The sequence below is a fragment of the Chanodichthys erythropterus genome, chromosome 3 (assembly GCF_024489055.1).
Source record: "Chanodichthys erythropterus isolate Z2021 chromosome 3, ASM2448905v1, whole genome shotgun sequence".
In the NCBI taxonomy this organism is placed as follows: Eukaryota; Metazoa; Chordata; class Actinopteri; order Cypriniformes; family Xenocyprididae; genus Chanodichthys; species Chanodichthys erythropterus.
The window spans coordinates 43,871,430-43,898,213 of record NC_090223.1 but is presented as its reverse complement, the minus strand read 5'-3'; the positions used below and the strand labels follow the sequence as shown (position 1 = coordinate 43,898,213).

Below are 26,784 nucleotides of genomic sequence, written 5' to 3'. Positions count from 1 at the left end.
TGTTTACACTTTGTTGGTTATAATGAAAGTAACAAAACAAAACCATGTGTTTTCAATTTACTGACTAGCATCTCTGAGAGGCTGTTGGGTTCACGAGCTCAACAGATATGATTGTGCTTGGCTACATTGCTCAACGCTTGTAAAAACATGCGTTTCAGAGGAACCAAATCAGATCAGTACTAGAAATGCTGGTACCATCAACACCTAAACAATTCAACTGGTAGTAGTAGTACTGGCATGTTTGACAACCCTATTATGGAGTCATATAGGTGATAATTTGTTGGGGTGGTAATGACTGATTGGGTACTGTTAGTAATTTAGCTGATTATGTTTTACCTACACATAATTTGGTCATAGTCAACATAGTTTTGACTTCATGATGCATACCGTTGAAACGTTTGGGGTTAGTACAACTTTTTTTGTGTGTGTGTGTGTTTGAAAGAAGTCTCTTATGCTCACCAAGGCTGCATTGATTCGATCAAAGATAAGGTTATAACTGTAATATTGTGAGATATTACAAATGTTTCCTATTTTAATATAATTCTATTTTTACATTATTTAGGCATAGTCAACATAGTTTATTACTTTGTGCACCTTCTAAAAATCACCTTGACACTGTTTGGTTAAAAGTAATTGCAAAAAAAAAAAAAAATTGAAGTTAGTTTGTATATTTTATATTTATATATATCTTATCTTATATATATCTTAACGAATTGCAATGGAATTTATGAGTGTGACTTTTGTACCCACTGTCCAAGTCTTAGGGCCAGTGTATATGTTCACATGATGATGAGAATCACTTCTCTCTTTTTTTTAGCTAGAATGGTAGAGGAACTGGATCAAGGCAAAAATGAGTGGATTCATTTAGAGACAGCAGTTGCAAGCTAATATAGCCAATATAATGCTCAGTTGATGCTTGTCTTTTTTTTTTTTTTTTTTTCTTACTGAAAAGTCAGTCACAGATGTTAAGTCACTGAAGAAAGCAGCTGAGATGTGAGCAAAGGTGAAGTCAGAGAATTCAGTTATTCTGGGTCTAAAGCCCAGGATAGACTGTCAGCTGTTTGAAAATATGTTTCACCGAGCCAACAGGATTGGAAGAATGTCTTAAAACAGCATGGCAGGAGCAGTCTTAAGCACAAGAGACTTAGATGAAGCAAAGATTTTCTGTTTTTACAGTTGTTCTAAGAGGTCTGTCCGCCTCCTGTCGAATGCCACTGACATCAGGTGCATATAGAATTACAGATAACACTTGAGCTGTCTAGAAGCACATCTGCATAAATGAAGAGGAAGGTGGGACACTAGACACTAGACTTCTAGACACTAGATTTTATTTTATAATTTATGACAAGTGCCCTTTTGCAGCACCAAGTAATTCTGCATTCTTCATTTTTCATTCTTAATTTTCTTCATTTATTGACTTCCTTAATCATACATATTTAAAATTGACAAGACTCTCAAGCAGCTTGTACTAGCAGCCTGTTCTGTTACATTTGTCTTGGAGTTAAAGCACACAGTGAATGATAACAGACAGCACAGCTGAGGATGGGGGAGAGGAAGAGAGAGAGAGAGGACACCTGCTGCCCATTGAATGGCGCTTGTTCACAGGATTGGAATTAACTAGAGATGTCATCTCGTTTGGCCACTAGTTAGGGGTTAAGCTCACTCCTTATGTCCTAGTTGTTTCTTTGATGCGCTCATATGTGAACTTTGTCCTACTTTTAATTTCAGCTCAGTATTTTTACTTTTGATGGTCTGTTTCTATTAAAAATAACAAAGGCAGACTCGCTTTTAGCACAAAATCATTATTTATTGATGCTGCTGCCTAAATATTCAGTTGTTGCGAACTGCTGGGCTTGTAGCACTGGGTGAGATGACAGGTTAATGTTGGTCTGTGAAGTTGCAAGCTAATGCAATAAATGCATCTACTGAAGATGGTTTGGGTAATGAGTTTTAGGCACCTTTAACACAGGAGTTACATTGCTGCTCTTACAGTGGTGTGGGTCTGTGTAAATATGCCAAATATATGTATTTTTATTAGTTGTGGCTGTGTCTGCAATAAAACCTTTGGGGTAAACAATTCACTTGCTTAGTCATAAATAATTTTGAATCATTTTAAAAATTTATTTTATAAACCTTTATAGAAAAGGAATGATGTCTCTTATGCTTAACAAGGCTGCATTTACAATACAATAAATACAGTAAAATGGTAATATTGTGAAATTGTAATATCAATAAATAATGATATATATATATATATATATATATATATATATATATATATATATATATATATATATATATATATATATATATATATATAATAATCTTTCTGTGATGCAAAGCATTTCATTTTGAGCATCATTACTCCAGTCTTTAACGTCACATGATCCTTCAGAAAATATTTTAATATGATTATTTGATGCTCAAGAAAAATTGATTATCAGTGTTGAAAACAGTTACTGCTTAATATTTTTTTTTTGAAACCGAGATAAATTAATAATATTAATAATTGTAACATTATAAATGTCTTTACTATCACTTTTGATCAATTTAATTTGCCCTTGCTAAATAAAAACATTAATTTATTTCAAATAATTAAATAAATAAACATCTGGCCCCAAACATTTGAATGGTAGTGTAGCTGATTTCATGTCAATACTATTTTTTTTTTTCTTTCAAAAAAATAAAATGAATATTTTTAAAAGCTGAATTTAGGCATCACAACATGATAATGTACAGTATGAAAATTAATATTCATTCTGAAATTTGCTAAAAATTACATTTTACTGTTATCAAATTATTAGTATTATAGATATAAAACAAATTAATAAAATACTGAATGCAAAATTAAAAATATCTTTCATATATTTCCCATATTTGTTTTGGGGCCACCATTCCGTTTGTGAACTCAAGTGAACTTAATCAGTGTAGTTGAACCTCACCCTTTCCCATCCCCGAACAACTGTCATTGGCCATCAGTGGGTATTGCATTGAGAAAAGCATGTCTCGCATGTTTACAAAGGCCAGGGCTGTGGGAGTTTGAGTAGTGCTTCTCACGAATTGTCATGGATGAAAGCCAAGCTGTGAAGGGGAGGTCCAGTCAGCGGAATGATGGATGAGACTGGAGCTCTGGGTTTGTTTGGGTGAGGACAGAACTGCCAGCGGATGAGGAGGGCACGCAAAGCTAACTTGAGTGTGCCGCCACAGGGTTGTCTGCCACAAGTTGATAAGCCTAAATTTAGTTGGGAAATCTCTTTATGGTGTACAATTTCCATCCAGAATTTGGGAATGAGTATGTGAACAAGTTAAGAGTAAACAGACTTGGTGTCATTTTATATTGTCTTGTCAAAAGAGGTGATATATTTCTTCATCAAACCATGCTAAACCATGTGTTTGCTCACAGCTTGGACTGTTCTTTCTAAGTGGATTTGCTGGAGTCTAAGTGTATTTGAATTGAAACAAACAACACCAATAGGAGCTTTAAAAGTAAAGCTTTAAATCCATAAACAAGGCCTGTTTTTCTGAACATTTTTACTTGCAGCTTAAGGGCAGAATATTAGCAAGTACGATGATCAGATTCATGATTCTATTCAGAGATTCTACTGGAAATTTGTTTAGCGTCATCCGCCCAGATTCTACTCAGATCTGTAAGAAATTGGGTTGCATTGGGAGTGTCATGATAGTTTAACCTCACAAACGTTCTTCAAGCACCAGATTCAACAAACCGATCTTTACTTGATGAAATTGAAATGCAGTTTCATTCCTGTGTTTTTATTAAAATGTCAATTTTAACCCTTTCCCTTTTCTTAAAATCTACTGCAAGCTCGCATTAAGATCTGCCTCCATTCATTTAACAACAAATGGACAGAATTCCCCGTCCTAATTTTCTTTTTTGAATAATCCATTTCACAATTTGGAAGAAAATATCTGTTACTACTTCCATTTCATTGCAATTTTAAACTCTAGCCAATTCATTCTCAAAAGAATTGTTGGATGGCAAAGTAAATAAAGAATGAGTGTTTGCACAACTGAAGACACGCCAACAAACCATAATTTGCCTCTTAGTTGGAAAGAGATTATATTTATAATTAGAGGGATGAGACATAACATATTTCATTCTAGAAAGATTTTATTTCTATGGCAAATAAAATCTTTCTAGAATGAAATATGTTATGTCTTATCCCTCCCAGATGAGGAATAAGGGTCTTATCTAGCTCGTTTCCAACGTGATTACGTAATATGTGGCATATTGCAGAGCTAGTGCAAGATGAGCATTTGTGGTTAAAAAGTATTTATTTTATTTTATTTATTTATTTTTTAGAAAATGACTGATCATTTCACTAGATAAGACCCTTATTCCTCAACTGGGATCATGTAGAGCCCTTTGAAGCTGCATTTAAATTGCAATTTGGACCTTCAACCCATTGAACCCTGTTGAAGACCACAATATGGAGAAAAATCCTGGAATGTTTTCCTCAAAATACTTAATTTCTTTTCAAATCAAGAGAGATAGACATAAACATCTTGGATGACATGGGGGTGAGTAAATTATCAGGAAATTTTAATTCTGAAGTGAACTAATGCTGTAAAGTAGGTGTGTCCAATCCTGGTCCTGGAGGGCAGACAAAATACCCATCTGGAAGATTTTAGTAATCCTGAAGACCTTGATTACCTTGTTTCAAGAGTGTTTAATTGGGGTTGAAGCCAAATTCTACTGGACAGTGGCCTTTCAGGAGTGGGATTGGACACATCTGCCGTAAAGCGTTCATATTAGTACCTAAAGTGTTCATATTTGTTCCTTAAAGTGTACCTTTTTTAAAGGGTGCCACTCCAGTGACAGCCTTTGTACCTTTTGTATGTGTGTGCCAGAAGAGTCATTAATATTGTTGGCCAATTTTGCCAGAAGAAAAAGATTTGTAAAGTTTGTGAATGTTAACTAGTGTTCTCTTGAATTTGACTTCCAAGCTAACAGATTTAAACTAACAGAATCACAGTTTTTATTTCAACAGTTTTAACCACTATTTTATTAAAAACATCATGGTTGATCATTTGCCTTGTAGTGGGAATGTGGGTTTGAGCACGGCTTCAAGTGAAAATTTGAAAAACAAAACCCCTACATGCGTTCCCACACCCACTCCCCAGGCTGGCGGTGGGGGAGGTTGAAGAAATTCGTGACTGGCCTCTTCATGTTGTTGGGGGGGGGGCACTGGAAACATTTCCATTTTTGATAATTGTAGCACTGGTGTTTGTTGAATCATTTTAGTCATTCTAGTGTGTCATTCTCAGGGATGTCATTGTGCGCACAGGAAGCGAGAGCAGGGATGCTGCTAATCTGTTTTGTCAGCGTGTTTGCTTGGTGTGACACAGACTGACGACGAGGCCGTCCTGTCGTCAGTCCACGCAGGAAACACAAGCTGTCACTCATTGTGGCTTACTGCCAAAATTCATCACGTGGTTGGCTAGTTATGAAGGATTTCTGAGGGAAGCCATTCATAGAACGATGTAAACACAATCCTATTTGAAATATTAATGTCTCTGCTTTGGTTTGACTCCAAAGCTGATCTGCCTGGCTGTTTCTTTTACAGTGTACATTTACAGTTAGGTGTTAACCACTGACTTCCTGTGCATGTGTGTGGGAAGGTTTATTGCCTCTAGTCTGCCTTCAAAAGCTGAAATGCTTTTAACATCCTTTCTGAAAGTGTCTCTGACTCCTCCCCAGATTACTCTTGGTTTCCCAAAGAAATCTCTGACCCAGATTTGGCCCCTTGCTGCTCCAACAGCAAATGAAAAGAGCCTCACTCTTTTCCATGACAATGTGGAAGGTTTATTGCTCCCTAAGGAAAATTAAATCAAAGAAAATTAAATCATAGAAAGTGATGCTTTGGGATATCAATGTACATTTTGGGGTTTAAGCACAACAAGATTTTACCTTTAGAGTGTAAAGATTTGCTTGAAAATTAAGTTAGACAGCTTTGCTTTTTCAGAAGGAGCACATATCTCTGTCTGTGAGATGCTAGTTTGCCTGAAATGGCAGCTAAATAATTTCAATGTGCATTTACTTTGTCTTGAATTTTAAGGCATGTTAAGCTTTGTTAAATTTAGTTATGAAAACCTTTCAAATATAAATAAGATTTTTATTTTATTTCTTACTATTTACAACTAGGGCTGTAAATAGAATAAAGTCATGAGTTTAGTCTTTTAGGCCCTGTTTACACTTGGTATTGAGATGCGTTTTGGTCGTTCGAATTACAAGAAGATGGAGACACATTGCCATTTACACCTGGTGTTTTAATCTGTCTCTTTTGTCCACTTTCGACCACTTCTGTCCTGATTTCTTTGAGGGGAGGGTCTGTGGGTGGTACATGGATTTTTCAGATCTAATGGACAAAATAAGCTCGCACAATTTACATATGAACGCGCCCGGAGACGACAGAAAAACACTGAAAGCATCAGCTTTCCTTTCTGCTCTGACAGCCGCAAGACCACAGCGAACGCTGTGAGTGCGTGTTAGAAATCAAAAATGGTGGGAGAACATTGTGCTTGGTACATTTTTCACCTTCAAACCAAACTCGAGTCTTTAGCCGACAAAGTTTAAATCCCATCTGGCTGGCGTGCTTCCTATAATGTTTAAGCATTAAGTCAGTAGGTGGAGAGTAGGCGGTCTTTTTTTGGCTGTTCGAACGCATTCGACCACATGAGCGTCTACACTAGCAAAGCAATCTGGTCGAATGCATTTTCGACTAACTCTGGAAGTGGTCAAAAGTGGTTACACCCTGTTTAGCATCGTCCACTTGTGATCTGATAGACCAAAACACACGTTACACTTTATTTTACAGTACCGTAGTTGCATTGTAATTACTCAAATAAGTACAAAGTACTATTAATAAACTACATGTACTTACTACAGAGTTACAATTAGGGTTAGGGTTTGGTTTAGGCTTAGTTACTTGTAATTATGCATAATTTACTGTTATTACTATAGTAAGTACATGTAGTAACATGTAACTACGGCACTTTAAAATAAAGTGTTACCACAACACATCTTGCACATTGCATGGTTTCTGTTACCCACATTTGTGCCACACCACCCACAAAGATGCTTTTTTTGGAAACTACATGATATTTCAAACCTGTAGCTTAAGCTTCTATTTTGTTTTTGAAGCCACACATATTTATAAAAATGTGTAATTTCCTGTGACAGCTGTGACATTTTTCAGTGTCATTTCTTTAATACAAGTGACATTCACTCAAAAGCTTAGAGCTGAACTATCCTAAACTCCTATCGTAGGTTGTTTAGAAGGTCTTGTGCTTCAGTCTCTGTCAGACTGAATGAAACTGTGTGTGTGTTTGACTGCTGTGCCACATTCATTCATTCATTCAACATCCACCGTCTCCTATAGGAGAATCAAGCCCTTTCATAGACTGCTCTGAAATGAAGATGAGGTCGATAAACGATTCAGTGTCACTCGATAAAGCCGGATTTTTCTGAATCACATCTCAGTGAGTGAGTGTTTATAGTATCCCTTAGAGAAGAGATGGATGGACTTTATTCACAGACTATCTTTCCACAGTTATTAACAATGTAAATCTAAGTGAAAGTAAATAAATATATGAAAAAAAAGTGTCTCTGCTTAGTAGAGCACAGTGAGATTCCATGTGAACAATTATTTTCTCTGAAACATGGCAAGCTAAAGGGTGGTGCATATTTTGCAAATATCAGGAGGATGGCCTACAGCCAGGAGCACATTTCAGCACAGTGAACTTGTGTTTGAAATGCTGCTGTTGTTCTTGGGCAGTGGTATCGCTCAGCGGGGTCTTTTAGCTGCGTTGTGTCCTGAATCAGCATATGGAAAGAGGAGATCCATTAAGATAATCTCCTGAAGATTACCGTCTGTTTAGAAAAGCTGAGTCTGGGTCTTTTCCTGTTAGCAGCAAAAGGAGAAACGTGGCAGGATTGAAATCTTGGTAATTGCAGTGACCTCCTTGGCGCAAGTTCTCACAGGAAAACGTGTTTCAAATATCTAACCGGCAAGGAAGTCTCTGGAAAACATGTAGATTGTATTAAATTTACATTTGGCAGATGCATTTATTTAAAGCAACTTGCATTTTATTCAATGTACACATCAGTTTCTCTGGGAATCAAACCCATGACCTCGATTTTTACCATCCTCTACTGTTTGAGCTACTTTTTTTCTTATTTAAAACTTGGTTTTCTTGTTTGAAACCAATTTAGTAGATGGTAAATTGACCTCCAAAGCTCATGTTTCTTCTACCATCTAGTACTAGTGCTGATTATTCAATGGCTTTGTATGTTTGTATAAAGCCACAGCATTCTGCCAGTACGCGGAGATGATCTCATGGGCGCAAAGGCTGTTAATCACGTTCTCAAAACACATTGTCGGGGGTTGTCAGCTATGCCGTTTTGGCAAGAGCTGTTATTCTTTGTAAATGAGCGTATTTAAGCACTGATTAATCATATCAAAAGTGCTTACTGGCCATTCTCCCAGATGTAGTTGGCACCAAGTCACAGATTTCCTCATCCTGTGTCGTCATATCACCCATCATCATCATCATAATTCACACCTCATTTGTCTCAAAGGAGTTCCTGCTTCATATTACCTATTGTTGTGTTGGTTGGTTTTGGGTTTGAGTCCGACTTGACCAAAAGTGAGTGAGTGAGTGATTAGTCTATGGCTGGTAGTTATGGTCGAACTGATTAATTTCAGCTTGGGAGTCTCAGCTGATCAGATCGCAAGTTGGACAGATTGTGTTTACATATTTAGTGAAGGATCACGATAATCAACTAATCATCAAACAACTATTTAGTTGGTTAGTGATTTTGACCAGGAAAGATGTGTGTGTGCCATCTGCTACTTAAGAGATAGTCACCAGTAAAGTTGTCTCGGTTGGTTCTTCATCCTAAATACGTGTCTGTTTGGTTATTCATTTGTTGGCTTAAAAATAATCATAAACATGATGTCCACATGTCTGTTACCAGTCGGCACAACCATCACTGTCTGTTTTTGAACTCTTACTCAGTGAAAGATTCAGAGGGCCTCACAAAAGATTCATTTTTCTTGAAGTGCCACTGTGAATAGTGGACATTGTGTTTTGTGGACAAGTGGTTTTCACAGTCTATTCAGCACAAGGCTTAATTGTGCTTCTAAAATTAGATCAGGGTTTAGCATTTGCCTGTTTTTTTGGAAATAATTTCCCATGTTTCTCTGTCACACATTACTGTAAGTCAGGAATGAAGTAGTAGACGCGTTATCCAAATTGAATCTAGAGGACTTGAATTTAAACCCATGCAAAACACAGGGGTATAGATATTTTTAACTTTCTGCAGTGGCCAAAGACCCATCAGCTGGTCGACCATCGTGACTGATCCTTGGTTTTGAGGGCAGATTGACTACTCTGAAGGGTGTGTTAACTGAGGTGACCCAATTACCATGGCTTATGTCTAGTAAAGAAGAGCTTTGAAAGCTTGTTATTGTGTTGCATTATCCGAACTCAAATTTTAACTGGTGAAGTGTTGTAATTGCTATAATAGTGATATTTTTTTATTTAATGGTGAGGCAGACATTTATCTGTCTGGTGCACATTGTACCATATCCTGGCTGGAAACAGTCCACTTAACTGGAAAAGACCAAATGACTGACATGTAAAATGACCAGCCAGTGTCCGGATGGAGCAGAGTTTAATGATCCCTCAATAATAGACCAGTGTGCAGTGTGGTAGCTCATTCATGGAGCTGTACATAGAAATGAGAGGCAAACAAATGAGTAGAAAATACACTACCATTCAAAAGTTTTGGGGTTGGTTTCTGAAGGAATAAGTATCTAATGCTCATCAATACTGCGTCTATTTAAAATCTGAATTTTTGTAACATTATGAACTGTCACTTTAACTGTTAATTTAATGAAGACTTGCTGAATTTTCTTTCTAAAAAAAATAAATAAATAAAAATAAATGTTCGGCCCCAAATGTTTCAACGGTAGTGTGTGTGAACTTTGTGTTCAAAATATCCCTTCACCCAAATGTACGAAATACTGCTATTTCACGGACATAAACAAAATGAAATAATTTTATATTTATAGATATCTTGTTTACTTGTTGCCTCAGACAAAACTCTTGAACTCCTTAATTTTCAAGACTCAATGACACAATGGTTAAAGGGTTAGTTCACCCAAAAATGAAAATTCTGTCATTAAATACTCCGCTTAATGTCATTCTAAACCCGTAAGACTTTCGTTCATCTTCGGAACACACATGAAGATATTTTTTAATACAATCTGAGTGATTTCTGTCCCTGCATAGACGGCTACATAACTACCACTTTCACGCTTTAAAAAGTTCATAAAGAGATCGTAAAACTAATCCATAAGAATCGAACGGTTTATTCCAATTTTTATTTTGATTTAACTGACATTTTTATTCGCTTAACTTTAATCAACTCACACATCAGTTGTGATAAACGGAAGCTTTTTGCTTGATGTGTGAGAACCAACAAAGTTCACTCTCGTGTGTTACACAACATGTTTGAGCTTCTGCAAGAGGTTTGTTCTCACTCTTCAAGCAGTTTCGGTTGAGCTTCTGTTTATATTTGCTGATCAATGTTTATATGTGATTAAAAGCCTAAATTCAATCTTTTCATCATAGAAAACAATCCAGTCTCTTCAGAAAATTTGGACTACACCACTCAATTCATATGGATTAGTTTTACGATCTTTTCATAAACTTTTTAAAGTAGGGCTGCATGATTAATCAGACGATTAGGAAAAAAAAAACATTGAAATCGCACTTAAACGATTTGGCACAGTGTGTTTATGAAATCGATTATTTTTTTCATTGTATTTATGTGCGGCTTTTCATTGAACTATGGCTCAGAATACTAATCCATCTGAAAGCATCGCAGTTTGAGTCGCTTATAATGTACATTTGAAAAAGCAAAATGGTTCAAACATCTTTCCAGACATGAGAAGCATTTATTAACATTTTGTCCAACAAAAGACAACATTTAATAACCTGTTTTTACTCCAAACTCACTTCATAACGACAGTTGAGCATCCTTCTGTGAGATGATGTGGCTTCTTACACGTGTGTTTATTAGTCATGTTTAATCAATCAAAATGTTTCAATTAGTGATCGACCGATATTGATTTTTTTTTTATAACTGATACCGATTATTAGCATGTTTATGTACCCGATAACCGATATGCAGAACCGATATTGTTATACTTCTGTTTTTGACAATTATTACAACACAAATGAGCTGAACAAACCATTTTATTTATAACAATCACTCCCTCCTTGCATACAAAAAAAAAACTTTACTGAATAATATTAGAATATATAACATTGTCAGGAAAGTAACAAAATGCTATAACTTCTCTATGCATTTACACAAAACTATAAATTGGGCTACTCAACCGCGATCGCGTGTTGAGGTACTAAATAATTTCCACAGAGCTGCATTTATTTAGATTTGTATTAACTAAATAATGGTTATGTAGTAAATCAAATGATTATATAATCTAATTAAGTTAAACAGCACTTGTCAGTTGGCATTTTACTGACTTTTGGCGATCGCGCATGGAGATAATAAATAATTAATTTCCACAAAGTGGTAGGCTATATTTATATGTGTGTTAGCGAAATAATTATGTAGTAAATGATAATATAATCTAGGGTGTTTAAACAAGATAATCTTGTCAAAAGTTTCATTCAGTGGCCGTGCTTAAGCCTCCTGATCATCCGTCAGTTGCTAAGCAATATGAACGAACTTTTTCTTCTAGACTAACGGTGAGCAAATACAACAGATAGAGAATTAAATTCAGCGCTTTTATTTTCAACATGCACTCATTCACGTCTGTTTTATTTAATTCATGTAAAGTCTTTATTGGGGCAGGACATGACGAATTACACTACGTGACTCAATGAGTTCGTCTCAATTGTTAAGAAACAAGCTGCATAAATTAACTATATCAGGAATTTATGTCTCAGATCTCATTTGTGCATGTCTGTTATGTTAAATAAAGTTGATTAATTAAAGCAAACCAAGTAGAACATATACTTTACCTGTGCACTGAGTTGTTGTTGACTGATCTCCTCAGACGGAGGAAGTCTCAAAACGGCCACAAGATGGTGCCGTAAATCGGCGAATCCGATATTACAAAACCGATACCCGATTATGGAAAAATGCTTAAATATCGGGAAAAATATCGGTAAACCGATACATCGGTCGATCACTAGTTTCAATCTTCTGTTTATTCAGCTACAGCTGAGATTCCACGTTCTACTTCAGCAGCAGGGCATATTTGCAGTTTCTGCATGAGAGCGCCCTCTGGCTTTCAGATGGAAAAGCATTTGCTACTGATCACAGCGCCGTACAGCTCTGACAAGCTGCGCATAAAATAATCACAGCCTTTGCCAAATCGCGTGTGATAAAATTGCAATAAATCATTCAGCCCTATTTTAAAGTGTCAAAGTGGTAGTTGCTCAGATTTCATTAAAGTTACAGGTTTAGAACGACATAACGGTGAGTAAATGATGACAGAATTTTCATTTTTGGGTGAACTAACCTTTTAATCCACAACTTCAAGTTCCAGCAACTAGTTCTTCCTCAGAAGGTGTCATTGTGGCAGTCTGGTGTTAACACAACTGTTGGCGGTCTGATATAACTGTGCACTCTGACCCAAAAATTCACCAGGCTCATCCGAGTCTAATAAGCCCAAGGAATTACCTTGAGAAGAACAATCAGGCTTTGTGTTTTAAAGTAAATGCACTGAGCAACGATGCCCTTTTAGCATTACAGACTGTGCTTTTAAAACTTGCTTGCTTTTCCAGTCTGACTCGCTGGACCCTTTTGAACCAACACAATGGTTTTCCCAGCTCTCCTGTGATCACACACTGTGAGCTTGACGGACAACTTGGCACAGGTTGAAAGCTGTATGGAAACTTCTTGATTTGGGAGATTTGAAGTGCTTACATGTGAAGAGGGGTTCAGTGAGTCCGTGCAGATTAACTGATTGGATACCAGGCCAAACCCATCATGGGTGTCTCCGTTTGACCGATTCCCTCGGTAATCAGGCGCGACCAGAATTGGGTCAGTTTTTAAGGAATTTGAGTGCGGATGATCTTGAAGTGCTTAATCCCTGTGTGGTTGTCACAACAAGATTGTCAGAGTGAAGTGTGTGTCTTAACCGAGAATAGCTCTGACCTCATTATACACAAAACTTCCCCTGCAGGTTATTTGTCACGTGATTTGCAGCGGGAGACTCGGCTTAGAGCAGCCCACACACTGTTTTCAGTGTTAATAAAAAGGGACATTTTTCAAGGTGCCTGTGATTTGTCTTACTCAAAAAAGTCATAAAACTGAAAATGAAACGAACAGCTGTAAAGAAATCTAACACAAACTTGTTGGGATGGGTTCAACAAATTAGGACATTTATTTGTTGCAGCAAAGAGTTTTTTTGTTTGTTTGTTTGTTTTTTACATTTGAGCTAAAATCAAGGCACACCATTTTCCTTTATTTTTATAAAATTGGATGTAGAATTGTTTCTATATCTGTGAAAACTAAGGTTACCAGTATAATAGTGATTGCATTCTCATTATTTCTTGTTTTATAAAGCATAATGTAACCATAGATATGTTTAACAGTTATGTAAATGTGTTACAATTTTTTGTTAACCTTTTAAATATTATTTGAAGTATACTTCAGTTTTTTTTTTCTTTATTGGATTTATCTACACAGAATAATAGCAAACCCATTCATCACAAGTTCAAATTCCACAAAATGATTACCCTGACTAACAAAATAATATAATTTTAATTGTTGTGCTGCTTTATAATACAATAAAACAGTAAAATAAAATACCTAACAATAATAAAAAAAAAAAATTAAAAATCAGAACAACATAATACATACAAACAGATACATAATGTAAAAGAAATTATTAAATAAATAGAAACATAAAATAAAAAAAGCTGGTGGGGAAAAGCTGGTGCTCAGCTTAACTGTTTGTAGAGTCAGCCAGTACTTTATCCAAAAAGGAAGGCCACATCATATCAAGTCTTTATCAAGCATGTAAGTGATTTTTGTTTGTTTGTTTGTTTGTTTGTTTGTTTGTTTGTTTGTTTGTTTGTTTGTTTGTTTAAAATAAGGAGACATCTTGCTAAGGCCAGAACCTTTTACAGTGATGCTAGAAAGTACATTTCAGATGGTTCTCCAAAGATAGCTGACAGTGGATTTGGATCAAGGTTTATATACTTAAGTTAAAGGGATAGTTCACCCAAAAATGGAAATTCTGTCACCATTTACTCTCCCTCAAGTTGTTCCAAACCTGTATGAATTTCTTTCTTCTGTTGAACACAAAAGATATTTTGAAGAATGTTGGTAATGACACCATTGACTTCCATAGTATGTTTTTCCTACTATGGAAGTCAATGGTTACCTTCAAAAATATCTTTTTTTGTGTTCAGCAGAAGAAAGAAAATCATACAGATTTGGAACAACTTGAGGGTGAGTAAATGATGACAACATTTTAATTTTCGGGTGAACTATCCCTTTACTGTACAGCTGAACACATAGTGAATCGAAGTATAGATAGTGTGGGTGAAAATAAGCAGTCAACACACACATACTAGAACATTTCATCTTTGTCCAGTGCCTGCGTTGTCTCCAAGTTTTGCCAGAAAACATGTCTTTGTATTTGTTTCAACAAGAGTTGCGGGGTATCTTTTAAACCCCTCACACAAGCTCTCGTCAACGCAGGCATCTTTTGTTCTTGTGTCTCCAGTAGTTTGTTGTTGTTGTTCCATCTCTTCTGTTTCTTATTTAACTGTGAAACAACAGCCCGGGCCAGTGTCACCACCAAGAAAATCCAAAGTGCATGCATGAGCTGAGCGTACAGATTATACATGGCTAGAAAAATCTGGCTACAAACATACTATGCTGCTGAAGAAATTTGCATCATGCAAACTGTACGCATAGCTTAGCGTATGCATGCAGGTTAATGTTCCAAAATTGAAGGTTCATAGTCATACTCAACAGTTGACATTTGTAAAGAATTGCTCTTGTCTTGTATATTATGTGTTCACAATTTTATCATCCAGCCCCATCTTTAACACTGTCTTCTCTTCACCTCTTGTGCAGTCCATCCTGCTGTTGGGCAGTGTTGCTCTGGCCTGCTTGGCTTTGGACCTCCTGTTCCTCCTCATCTACTCCTGCTGGCTGTGTTGCCGCCGTAAGAAGAGCTCCGAGCAGCCGAATGCAGACTGCTGCTGTACCGCCTGGTGCGTCATCATCGCCACCCTCGTCTGCAGGTGAGTCTGAATGCATTTTCCCCTCATATCCTCTCTGTCAGCATCTCATTCAGGCAGAAGATGACACTTGTAGTCTCTACTCGTGTAGTTTGGTCTCCAGTGTGATGCTTTTATCAAATGTTCCCCATCTGTAAAAACCCATTCTGCTTGTTGGAGTGTAAAAGAAGTGTTGCATTATCTGAAGGGCTGCGGGGTTTAATTTCTGGAAGGGAAGTCTTATCTCTGTAGTTCATTTGGAGCTTTCCCTAGGCTGCTGTGCAGCTGTATTAACACCTCAGACGCCGCTAGCTGCAGGCTGCGTGGGTTTAATTTAGGGGTACACCCACCAATACTAAATTTCTCCATAGATATCCGATTATTCAGAATGATATCTTTCGATGCTAATTGTGGAGATAGTCTGATGCATATTGCACACAAAAATGGGCAGTATCAGGCTAGTGTTGTCAAAAGTACAGATTTCGATACCAAGTCAATACTGAAATTTTAAAAATGTGATGTTTTGAGCTCTGTTAAGCGAATTCGTAAATACCTCTGATTGGCCATTTTGTTCACGTTCATCGTGTATGTCTGTGATTGGCTACAATGATCACACGGAAGTTTTTGAAAGCGTTTTGAGAGTGGGAGCATTTGAAAGCAGGCATCTATCAGCAGACGCCTACTTTTAAATGCTCCCGTGTGTATCTGTGCAAGCGCACGTGTTTTTGAAGCATTCATCATTGTTGACATATATGTTGAGCACATCAACACAATGGCCAGTCAGAAGTGTGTACAAATCCGCTCAACAGCACTCAAAGCATCACATTTTTAAAATTTCAGTATCGACTTGGTATTGAAGTAGGTACTTTTGCCAACACTAGTTCTGGCTGAAATCAGCAGTTGAAATCTGATTGGCTGACTTCATGCAACTTAAGGGAGTAAAGGCAGACAGATTTTGTTGTTCAGTACATCTGGTAAAGAAGTTGTGTTAAGAAGCAGATAAAAGCTTGATATAGTTAGTACTTTTGAAGAAGATCTAATCTCTGGATTTACTAAAGTTTGCCAGGTTAATAGCATCAACGTTTTAGTCGGAAGTGAACTACATAGCCATGAGCCAATAGTTGTGTTATTCAGGTAGCTGAACTTGAACCAGCTTGCTTGGCAAGATTCTCTTCAGGCCGTTTCTCTGCCATGACAGCACTTTTGTACTTCTGTGGTTCCCAGGGTTTGAAAAAGACCAAAAAAGTCAGAATATGCTACCAACAATAAACAGTAGGGGTGCATTGAAATTTCTGCTACCCCAAAAAATCTAAATTCAAAGTCAAAATTGTTGTAATAATACAGTTAAATGTAATTGAGTAAATCTCAAAATTAATATCCATTTTTCGTTCTGTACATTATAATGTTGTGACTTTATAATTTACCTGTAAAATTAATAAGAATCAATGTTTTATTTTAAATTATTTAGGCAAAATACTAGTATAGAATTTTAGGTTACACGTCATTTTAAGTTGCCCTTGTTACAGTGTAATTATACAGTTATGTGCTGAGTAATATCAGTTAACAACATGTTACTATAGGGTCTGGTTTAGGTTTAGTTGCATGCATGCATAATTTACTGTTATTATTACTATACTAACTGCATGTAAAATGTGAAACAAGGGCACTGTAAAATAGTGTTACCGAATTTTAATATTGGCCATTTATCTGTTTATTTTTTTCAGTATTGGACATTTTAATATCAGTGCATCCCTATGAATTATAGTTATTATTATTTATTATAATTTTAATGTTTTAATTTTTTTTTTTCTCTCCAGCTTTCAGACAATTTTGTTGAAGTCTCTGTTGCAACACCAATGTCCTAATTTTAATGATTTGTAGGTGACTTCATGATCTTGTCGTGGTCATTTTGATCTCACCGAAAGAGTAATTGCATTTTTAATGCAAATTGAGAAAAATGCACATTTGACTCCTTGAGAATCCCCTTTGGGTCCCTCCACACACAAGTGTTGGATTGCTTGGATTAATCACAGGATGTCTATTGATTGGTTGGGAAAATTTGCTGAGTTGATGCATTGACCGTTTCATTGGCTATTCTTAGTGTATTGTATCGCTGATGACAAAGTGCTGAGCTGCAGAATAAAGTGGGTTTGTGCAAGAGAAAGTCATTACTTCAAATACAACCTTCTGTCTGGGGCTGTTGCTATAATGCATGCCACCACAAAGAGCGTTTCTGCTGTCCTTCACTCTAATTTTACTTCATCTTCTAAATCGACCATAGTGTTGGTTTTTTCTTTCAAGTGCATTATAATCCATTAAAATTCAAGATGTCAAGACATTTCTCTGAGCGAATCCAAACCACGAGAAGGACTCATAAACAGATTGCATTAGCAATGCTGGCTTTTGTTGTGATGATCTTTGAAAGTGAAATAGACGGAAAATGTGAATGAAAAGAATTTGGTGGGAAAGTTGAGGCTTGACTATTATCCGGCCTGTTGCTATGGCAGCGTCTTTCCCAGCAGCACCTAACTTGTGGGTTCTGGCATTATAGCCATCAGCAGGGACTCACAAAAAAAGACCACCACCCTTTTCCTCCACAACCCCTCGCATCTCATGACCGCTCCTCATGTTTTGTCCATGTTAACATGCGCTCGCTCTTCAGGGAGTCCGCCTGTGATAGTGTCGGCATGACAGAGGGCCTGCTGTGTGGTTTTATGGGTTTCTCTCCTTCAGCTTTCGGGCAAGATGACAGGTGAGAACTTTATGGTCACTATGAGTTACACACCAAGGAGTAAATCTTGTCTTCGGTACATGGTCTATTTTTTTCCCCCAGCTCGGAAGTTATAAAGAGCTCAAAGACAAGGCAAAAACACACAAAGGAGTGTTGCTGTCTCTATATCTTCTTCAAAGCCATCGTGGAAGCAAAATGGGCCCTAATACTTACTTAATACTAATACAAATCCTTATCTTATTTGGATTGATTTATGAGTGCACATTTAAAAAAAAGTTGTTGTTGTTTTTTTGGCTTGTTTGGTGTGGGTTTTTTTTTTTTTTTTTTCAGTTTTGGTGTTTTTTTTTTTTGTTTTTTTTCTTTCAGTTTGTTTGGTGTTTTTTGTTTTGGTTCATTGCTTTTCAGTTTTTTTTTTTTTTTTTTTTATGTCTGGTTTTTTTTTGTTTGTTTCTTGAAGGGGGGAATAAGTATTTCATGTGGGCCTAATTATTTCAACCATGAAGAGCTAGTCTCGCACATACACTCGCTCTTACACAGAGTATGTCTCGCTCTGTTAGTCAGTCGCACATTCAACACGTTCTCTTGCTATATCAGTTTCTGAAACTCTTCTCTTTTTCTCTCTCATGCTTACTGCTGTGAGTGTGCATGTAGAGCAAGCATCTTGCCTTCTGTGAAAGTCTATCACTGCACATCTGGTCCTGTGTGGAAGTAGAAATACAGAGAACACTTTCTCTGTCGTCTTCACAGGCTCCCTGCTGATTTTTTTCCCCCACTGGGAGGAAGATGAGCTCATTTTCAACACAAACACCATTAATAATCATCACACCTGCGAGGGACATGACTTAGGATTTCTCATAATGTGATATTAATATTCTCATAATATGCGCCTGCAGTCAGTAATACTTTAGACTGGCTTCATTCTCTGTTTTAAGTGGTACACTTCAAGTATGGGAAGAAATGTTACTTTTAAGGCTACTGACTCGAGTTTAACCTGATATTTCTGCTGTTCTTCCTACCATTTACCGTCCTGAAGACGATGGATTGACTGCGTGTGATGCTAAGCTTTTGTGCGGATGCTTGCAACTCTGCCATACTGTCTGATCTACACTAAACTGTCTTCTTGAACACCAACATAGTGAACTGGTAAACTGATCTGAGAATATCCTACTTTATTTTCTGATGTTCTGAGTCAGACTAATGTTCTTGTTCATGATATTGATGTAGTTCAAGAGCGTGCCCATTAAACAGTTTCCTTATAGAGTCAGTCTTGCTAAGCATGAAGTTATGAGATCTGAAGTTGAGTATTTACTCAAAAAGGTGTATGCCGTTTTGTTTGTCTACTTTGTTTCTGCTCTCCTAAAATGTAGTATCGACAGTTGATGCCAATCAGCCCTATCCCCCTCTTCTGATTTGTTCTTGTGGCCATGTGTAAGGTATTTTAGTTGTGTTTCAAGACTATTGAAAGGGAGATTTGGTGCACTGCTTATTAATTGGATGTTCATTTTAATCATAAGTTTCTTTCTTGTTTTAAAAGGTTGGTTCCCCCAAAAATTCTGTCATTAATTACTCCCCCTCATGTCGTTCCGCAGCCGTAAGACCTTCGTTCATCTTCTGAACACAAATTAAGATATTTTTGATGAAATCTGAGAGGTATGTAACTTGTCCATAGACCACAATTTAACCAACACTTTCAAGGTCCAGAAAGTGACTAAAGACATTGTTAAAACAGTCGACGTGACTGCAGTGGTTCAACCTTAATTTTATTGATGAGAATACATTTTGTGCACAAAAACAAAACAAAAATAATGACTTTATTCAACAATCTCTTCTCTTCCCTGTCGCTGTCCTTATGCAGTTAACGCAGTAAGCACAGTGAAGGCTTCTGTGTTTGCATCCGAATGCCGGCTCAGCATTGGCCAAAGCTGATCATGTGATGCATACATGTGATACTGATGCAGGAGCCAGCCAATAATGAGTCGCCGTTCTGACGTAGAACCTGGAAGTGCTGGGCGTAAACAACATATGAGAATGACACAGAAGAGAAGATATTGTTGAATAAAGTCATTATTTTTTTTGTTTTTGTGCACAAAGTATTCTTATCGCTTCATAAATTTTAGTTTGAACCACTGCAGTCACGTCAAGTGTTTTAACAATGTCTTTAGCACTTTTCTGGGCCTTGAAAGTGTTGATTATATTGTTGTCTATGGACGAGTCATATACCTCTCGATTTCATCAAAAATATCTTAATTTGTGTTCTGAAGATGAATGAAGGTCTTACGGGTTTGGAATGACATGAGAGCGAGTAATTAATGACAGAAAACTAGACCTAACCATTAAATGAATTCCATTTAAATTTAAGGAAGCTGTAGGGAGGTGGGTGCCATTCATTTAATTTATTTAGTTTCCTTAACTTTTATTTTACAACTGTTCCCCCTCCTCTTCCCTAGACAAGGAAGGGTATAACAGTGACATAATCGAAATGGTATTTCACATGAATGCACCCGCATGATAACGGCACCATCATAATTCCACTGAAAGATCTCTTGTGTGTCATTCATACGTGCATATCTCCTAACCCACCTCTTGTATATGAGTTTCAAGCGAAATTTGAGTTTATTCCGCTAAACTATGCAGATATTCCTCCCCAATCAGCACATAAATGTGAAAAAGTGCAGATTCTGCATAGACTACTTATCACTTATGCATGAGGAGGAAACGAGCTCATGGCGTCTGTCCAGTGGACAGTTTTGCTGTAGACCCTGTGGATCTAGACAGTCTATAAGAACAGATTGTTTAGTAAGAAGCCCTTGTAATGTTTACCATCTGCATTGTCGATCTGAAGGCTAACTTATGCCATGGGATGTAGTATTAAATATGTCTGCTAATTCCGTTTCTATTGAAAGGAAATGTAGAGTTGTGCATTTTCTGGTCTTTCTTCGAAATATGGTGAAATCTCCTGAGAATTGCTGATGAAGGCACATATTTTGAGAGCTTTACAAGAAATCTCAGTGGATGCATTTGAAGGAACACATGAGCGCTCAAATAGAAACCAGAAAGAACAAGAATGTTTTACAAAATGTGGTTAAGACATGCAATCCTCTGTCCTGCATCAATGATTCATGAGCACACAGAGGAGTAATCGTAAACAGCAGAATTTAAGTCATGTTTTTGTAGATTCATCTACAGTCCAATCAGTAATGTAGGTTAACACCTACTCTAAATGTTTCCTGTTTGTTGTGAGTAACATTTAGGGTCTGTGTTGGTATTTACTCCTACATAGGAGTGTTTCTTTGACGTCTATTTTGAGTTCTGTTGCACCACATGCATTATTTAGTCCAGATGAAATCCCTTCAAATGCACACTGTTCAATCAGAATTAATGTAGTGGAAGCTTGCACGTCAAGACAAGAAATTGCTTTGTTTTCAATGATTAAAGTTTGATCCCCATTCCCCACCTCTGTCAGATGGTTTGAATGTAGTTGGTGTGAAACAGCCTGGAGGACTCATTCCGGATACACAGCACCTAAGTTTCATGCTTGGACTTCTGATATCTGTAGCTTCAGGCACATTTTAGCTGTAGCGCTGCATAACTAAAGATTATGGAAATCCAGAGCAAGACTCTGAAACCTTTATAGCGTTTATGCTAAGCAGCTCATGACTTGACATTGAAGCCACTTCAAAGGCTCTGATAGCATCACAGCAGCTAGTGTGCAGTTCATTTGGGAATTCTGAAAAGCCTGAGACTGGAATATATAAGCTGTGTCCATCCAGCATTTTTATGCTTTCAATATGATGGGTCTGGTTCAGCTCTACAACACTGTAAAATATACAAACTCCTTATTCAATTCTGATTCAAAAGCTCTTGATTCCAGTTATGTTTCAATTCTGTTTATTTGGGTATATTTCAGTTCCATTAGGTATATTTTCATGTCCATTTTTTCTTACATAGGAAAGTAAATCAGTCTCTGCTAATGCTGAAATTATATTGGACAGTAGGGCCAGTGTTGTCAATTGCTTTCAGTTGAAAGTAGCTAAAATGGGTCGCTAGATGACGTCATACTGGTGAGTCCACTGATCTATATCAATTAAATATAGATCAGTTACAGACATATTAAAATGCGGCTTTGAATCAGAAAATATGATGATTGACAGTGATAACCAAAAAGTATTTGAGTGTAATGCAAACTAATAGAACTGCAAATTGATCTGTGTAATGTTTCTTTGTCCTTAAAGGTGCCCTAGAACTTTTTTTTTACAAGATGTATTATACGTCTAAGTTGTCCCCTGAATGTGTCTGTGAAGTTTCAGCTCAAAATACCCCATAGATTTTTTTTTTATTCATATTTTTTTAACTGCCTATTTTGGGGCATCATTATAAATGAGCCGATTCAGGGTGTGTGTGGCCCTTTAATTCTGGTGCTCCACACCAAAACATTTAAGAAAGACAATTTACAAATATCACTAAAAATATCATGTTATCATGGATCATGTCAGTTGTTATTGCTCAATCTGCCATTTTTCGCTATTGTCCTTGCTTACTTACCTAGTCTGATGATTCAGTTGTGCACATCCAGACGTGTAATCCCTTTCATAATGTTGGGAACATGGGCTGGCATATGCAAATATTGGGGGCGTACACCCCGACTGTTACGTAACAGTCAGTGTTATGTTGAGATTCGCCTGTTCTTCTGAGGTCTTTTAAACAAATGAGATTTATATAAGGAGGAGGAAACAATGATGTTTGAGACTCACTGTATGTCTTTTCCATGTACTGAACTCTTGTTATTCAACTATGCCAAGGTAAATTCAATTTATGAATTAAGGGCACCTTTAAAAAAAAACTCACTTTGTTGTTGTACAACAACCACAACTTTTTGTTGGAAAATTGCACTTTTTTTTTTTTCTTCATTTTTTTTATATTGGCACATTTTAGTAAATATGACTAGTGTTCATTTTGCAGTAAACTATTTGAAACTATAGCTGTTCTATCCAGATCATGTCTCTTTCATTGAGAAAATCCCTTTTTTTTTTTTTTTTTTTTTTTTTTAGAGCAATTTATATACACTATATGGACAAAAGTATTGTACTTGGTGATGTGAGGCTTGCATGAACCTAGCCATGGAAACCCATTCCATTCATTTAATTATTCATTAAATGAATCAGCACATGAGTCTTTTGTTTAGGGAAGAACACCAAAGGACACTCACTCTTCAGGCACATAGTGACCAAACCTGTCTTGTCTTAACAGTGTGTGACACTCCACTTAGCCAAATCCCCACTGATTTAGGACGCTGTGCTTTAGGGGGATGGGTGCACCAGCATGAGTAATGAGATCGCTCTGTGTGATCTGCCCAGTCAATGGAGTGTTATTCTCTAAGGAACGCTTAACCCCATTCACATCGATCAACAATCACAGGTCATTACGTATTCTATATGTTATGCAACTAAAGTCTGCTTCTTAGCATCAGGGAGCCCTGGGATAGATTTCGATGAGTCATGTGGCTTATTTTTGTTTGTTTGCAGTATGTCTGTATAGACCCGTGAGAACTTAAGCTCAGAATAGAGACCGTCTAACAGACTGAGCTTTCGTTAATACAGCATTGCGGTGATATCAACCCACCAAAAGCCTCAGCTGTGGGACCATTGATTGATCTGTCCTCGGGTCACATCTTGTCTTAAAGCCCACAATCACTTCCCATCTCTCAGTATAACTATTGTTTGAGATGTCTCTTGTATGGTTGAATGTATCTGACCTTATAAACCTCACTGCTGCCCACTTTTGCTTTTATTTTCAAGTTTTATTGACATTTCTACAATTGTAATACCATATTCTTTGACGTACCTTCCAGTATCATTTAAATACCATGGTATATTATGATAATGAAACAGTAACATAGTATATAGTAGCCAAAGTATATGTTGCTTTAAAAAATATATATTAGTTTTGCATTTTATATAGCAAAATATCAAACAAGGAGTCATTTATTTCAAAGAAAAATGCCAACAGTACATAAGTCAAAACAGTTAAAAATAAGTTTAATAGTTTAAGTTATAAAACAACAGATACAGCATCAAAAATGACACTTTCTGGTTATCAAATATTAGTCAAAGTGTTCACTCTGGCTGGAGCAGAACTGACTTCATACATCTACTAAAATGACTTTAGACCAGTTAATTAAAAGTTTGTTCTGAGAAAAGCTCAAGCACTTACTTAAAAATGCCATTGGTTTGAGATCTTCTTTCTAGTGCACTGAGATTCAGACATAGTTTCCAAAATTGTCCAGATAATTTTTTGGGGCCACTGATACAGCACTATTTTTTTGGATGGGTATTCCTTGATATTTGTCTCTGAGCAGTTATGACTGAGCAAATATGAACCTCTGCTTCTTACAAACAAATAACTTCTTAGTGAACTCATTGCAGTTTTGTTTTTGTTTAAACGCATAAGTAGCACTATAATTTGATTTAATGCAAAAACAACATGAGCAAATATATCACTGTCTAGTCATTCGTGACCTGCTATGAGAGATTAGACTGTGTATTTGTGTATTTAGTTACTTTGTTCCTGCAGATTATCCACCAGATTTGCAGTGTAGTAGGAATGCTGGGAACTCCACTGAGACCTCTCTAATGGGTCACATGACCATGGCCTCCGGGGGAATGGCGAGGTGACATCTGCTTCCTGATCTGCACATTCGTGCCGCAACACGCCCCGGCTGAACACGACAACGCATGGAAATGCATAAAAACAACACACCATGCATCAGTTTAACACAAGTAACTCCTTGTTTACAAAATATTGAGCTAGTTTAAGAGATTGTCACTCGATTCAACTCAAGTGACTTCCTTCCTGCGTAGTGCTTCAGCGACAATAGGTCCTTCACATACACGTTTTTGTGAAATCTTTGTACTTAGACTTTGGCCCGAACATGAAGCAAACGATAAGACTGGCAAACGCATGGAATGCGTCTTAAATGTAAGCGGGCCTGCGGGCCTGTCCTGTGGTGAATAGCTCTTTGTTTAGCCGCAGAACCCCCTTAAACAGGGTGGCTGCTGATTATAGCTGCCATTGAATGCTTTACAATGAGTTGGGTGACATACTTGAGCGAGAGAGGGTGGGGAATGGGAATGAGTAGGATTGAAAGCCCCGTCGGCAGGTTGTGCTGTTGTGCCACCTGGTGGTGAGGCAACACGTTTAAGTCTGATGTGTTAATGGTCATCTATATCTCTGGTTCAGATGGTGCAGATGGTTCGCTGCTGGGAGTATATTTCTGAAATGGCCTCAGTGGGTTTGTAGGGCAGCGAGTGTTTGTGACCTGATTCTCTAGCCGGTCAAAGCTGTTAGCCCAATTGATTCGTTTTCATCTCTATTCTCCCAGCTCTGTTGTAGTAGCCCAACAGTCTGAGTCAGTGGCATGTTGAGTTTCTCAGAGTGATATTCATCGTCTGACCACTCTGATGTGCACAAAAGCCACAGACAAGCATTTTGTTAGTTGTTAACTGTACAAATGAATAAGTAAGCATGTAGTCACTTAGATTATGCTAACTTTTAGGGATCCCCCCATGGAGCCAAAGGGCTGTTTGTCTTATTCACAGTCTGGCCTTCATGAGGCTTGAACCAGCAACTTTCTGGTTATGAGCCATATAGAACGCAATAATGCTTGTAACTCATCGCCCTGAAATAGTACTACACTCTTTCCTATTTCCGACTCATAAAATGTCCATATTACTGATTTTGAAACTTTTTTTTTTTTTTTCGTTTAGTTTGTGATATGCACTACCATTCAAAAGTTTGGTGTCTGTAAGAATTTACCGTTTTTAAAAGACTTTTTAAAAAGTTTCTTACACTCACCAAGGCTGCATTTATTTGATAAAAAATACATTAAAAACAGTAATATTGTGAAATATTATTACAATTTTAAAAACTGTTTTCTGTTTGAATATATTTTAAGATGTAATGTATTTATTCCTGTGATGAATTTTCAGCATCATTACTCCAGTCTTCAGTGTCACATGAACCTTCAGAAATCATTCTAATATGATGATTTGCTGCTCAAGAAACATTTATTATTATCATCAATGTTGAAAAAAAGTTATGCTGCTTAATATTTTTGTAGGAATCATGATTTTTCAGGATGTTTTTGTTAAATAGAAAGTTCAAAAGAACAGCATTTGTTTGATAGAATATTTTACATATGCCTTTAAAAGTATTTCTTTTAAAGGCATAGCCTATGTAAAATCTTACTTGCCCCAAATTTTTGAATGTTGTTACAATTTTGTTGTATTTCCAGTAGCTGAATGACCATTATCACTATGATGACTGAATTTTCCTTTTTTTGGGTGGACTATTCAAGTACCTCTAGTTGGGATAGAATGATGTACATCAGTATCCTGAATGATCTGTGATTATTCACTATTATTTAAATGGGTAATTTCATGTGTGTTCAGTTGTGTTATCTTCTGCTGGCTGTATGCAGGGTTTGAGAAATTACTGACCTATTCCTCAGGGTTACCACGGCTCTATTGAAGGTCTCAATTCCCCTGTCCCTCCCCTCCTCCTTATGCTTCTCTTTCTTTGTATCCTTACAGCGCTGGCATTGCTGTTGGTTTCTACGGGAACGGTGAGACCTGTGACGGCGTGAATCGACTGACCTACTCACTCCGTCATGCCAACCGCACCGTGTCAGGAGTGCAGAGACTGGTGAGGCACTGATGCACGCTGGGTTATGTTCACATGGTGCTCTATCGCTCCAA

General features: G+C 37.0%; 1 protein-coding gene across 2 annotated transcripts in view; it reads left to right on the top strand.

Moving 5' to 3' along the window:
* The window catches only part of ttyh3a (tweety family member 3a), a 64,762-nt gene that overhangs the window by 4,254 nt on the left and 33,724 nt on the right, over window positions 1-26,784 (top strand). For both annotated transcript variants that reach the window (XM_067382437.1, XM_067382438.1), the window contains exons 2-3: window positions 15,155-15,324; window positions 26,620-26,731. In XM_067382437.1, the coding sequence (XP_067238538.1) occupies window positions 15,155-15,324; window positions 26,620-26,731 (282 nt within the window). The remainder of the gene's footprint in view (window positions 1-15,154; window positions 15,325-26,619; window positions 26,732-26,784) is intronic.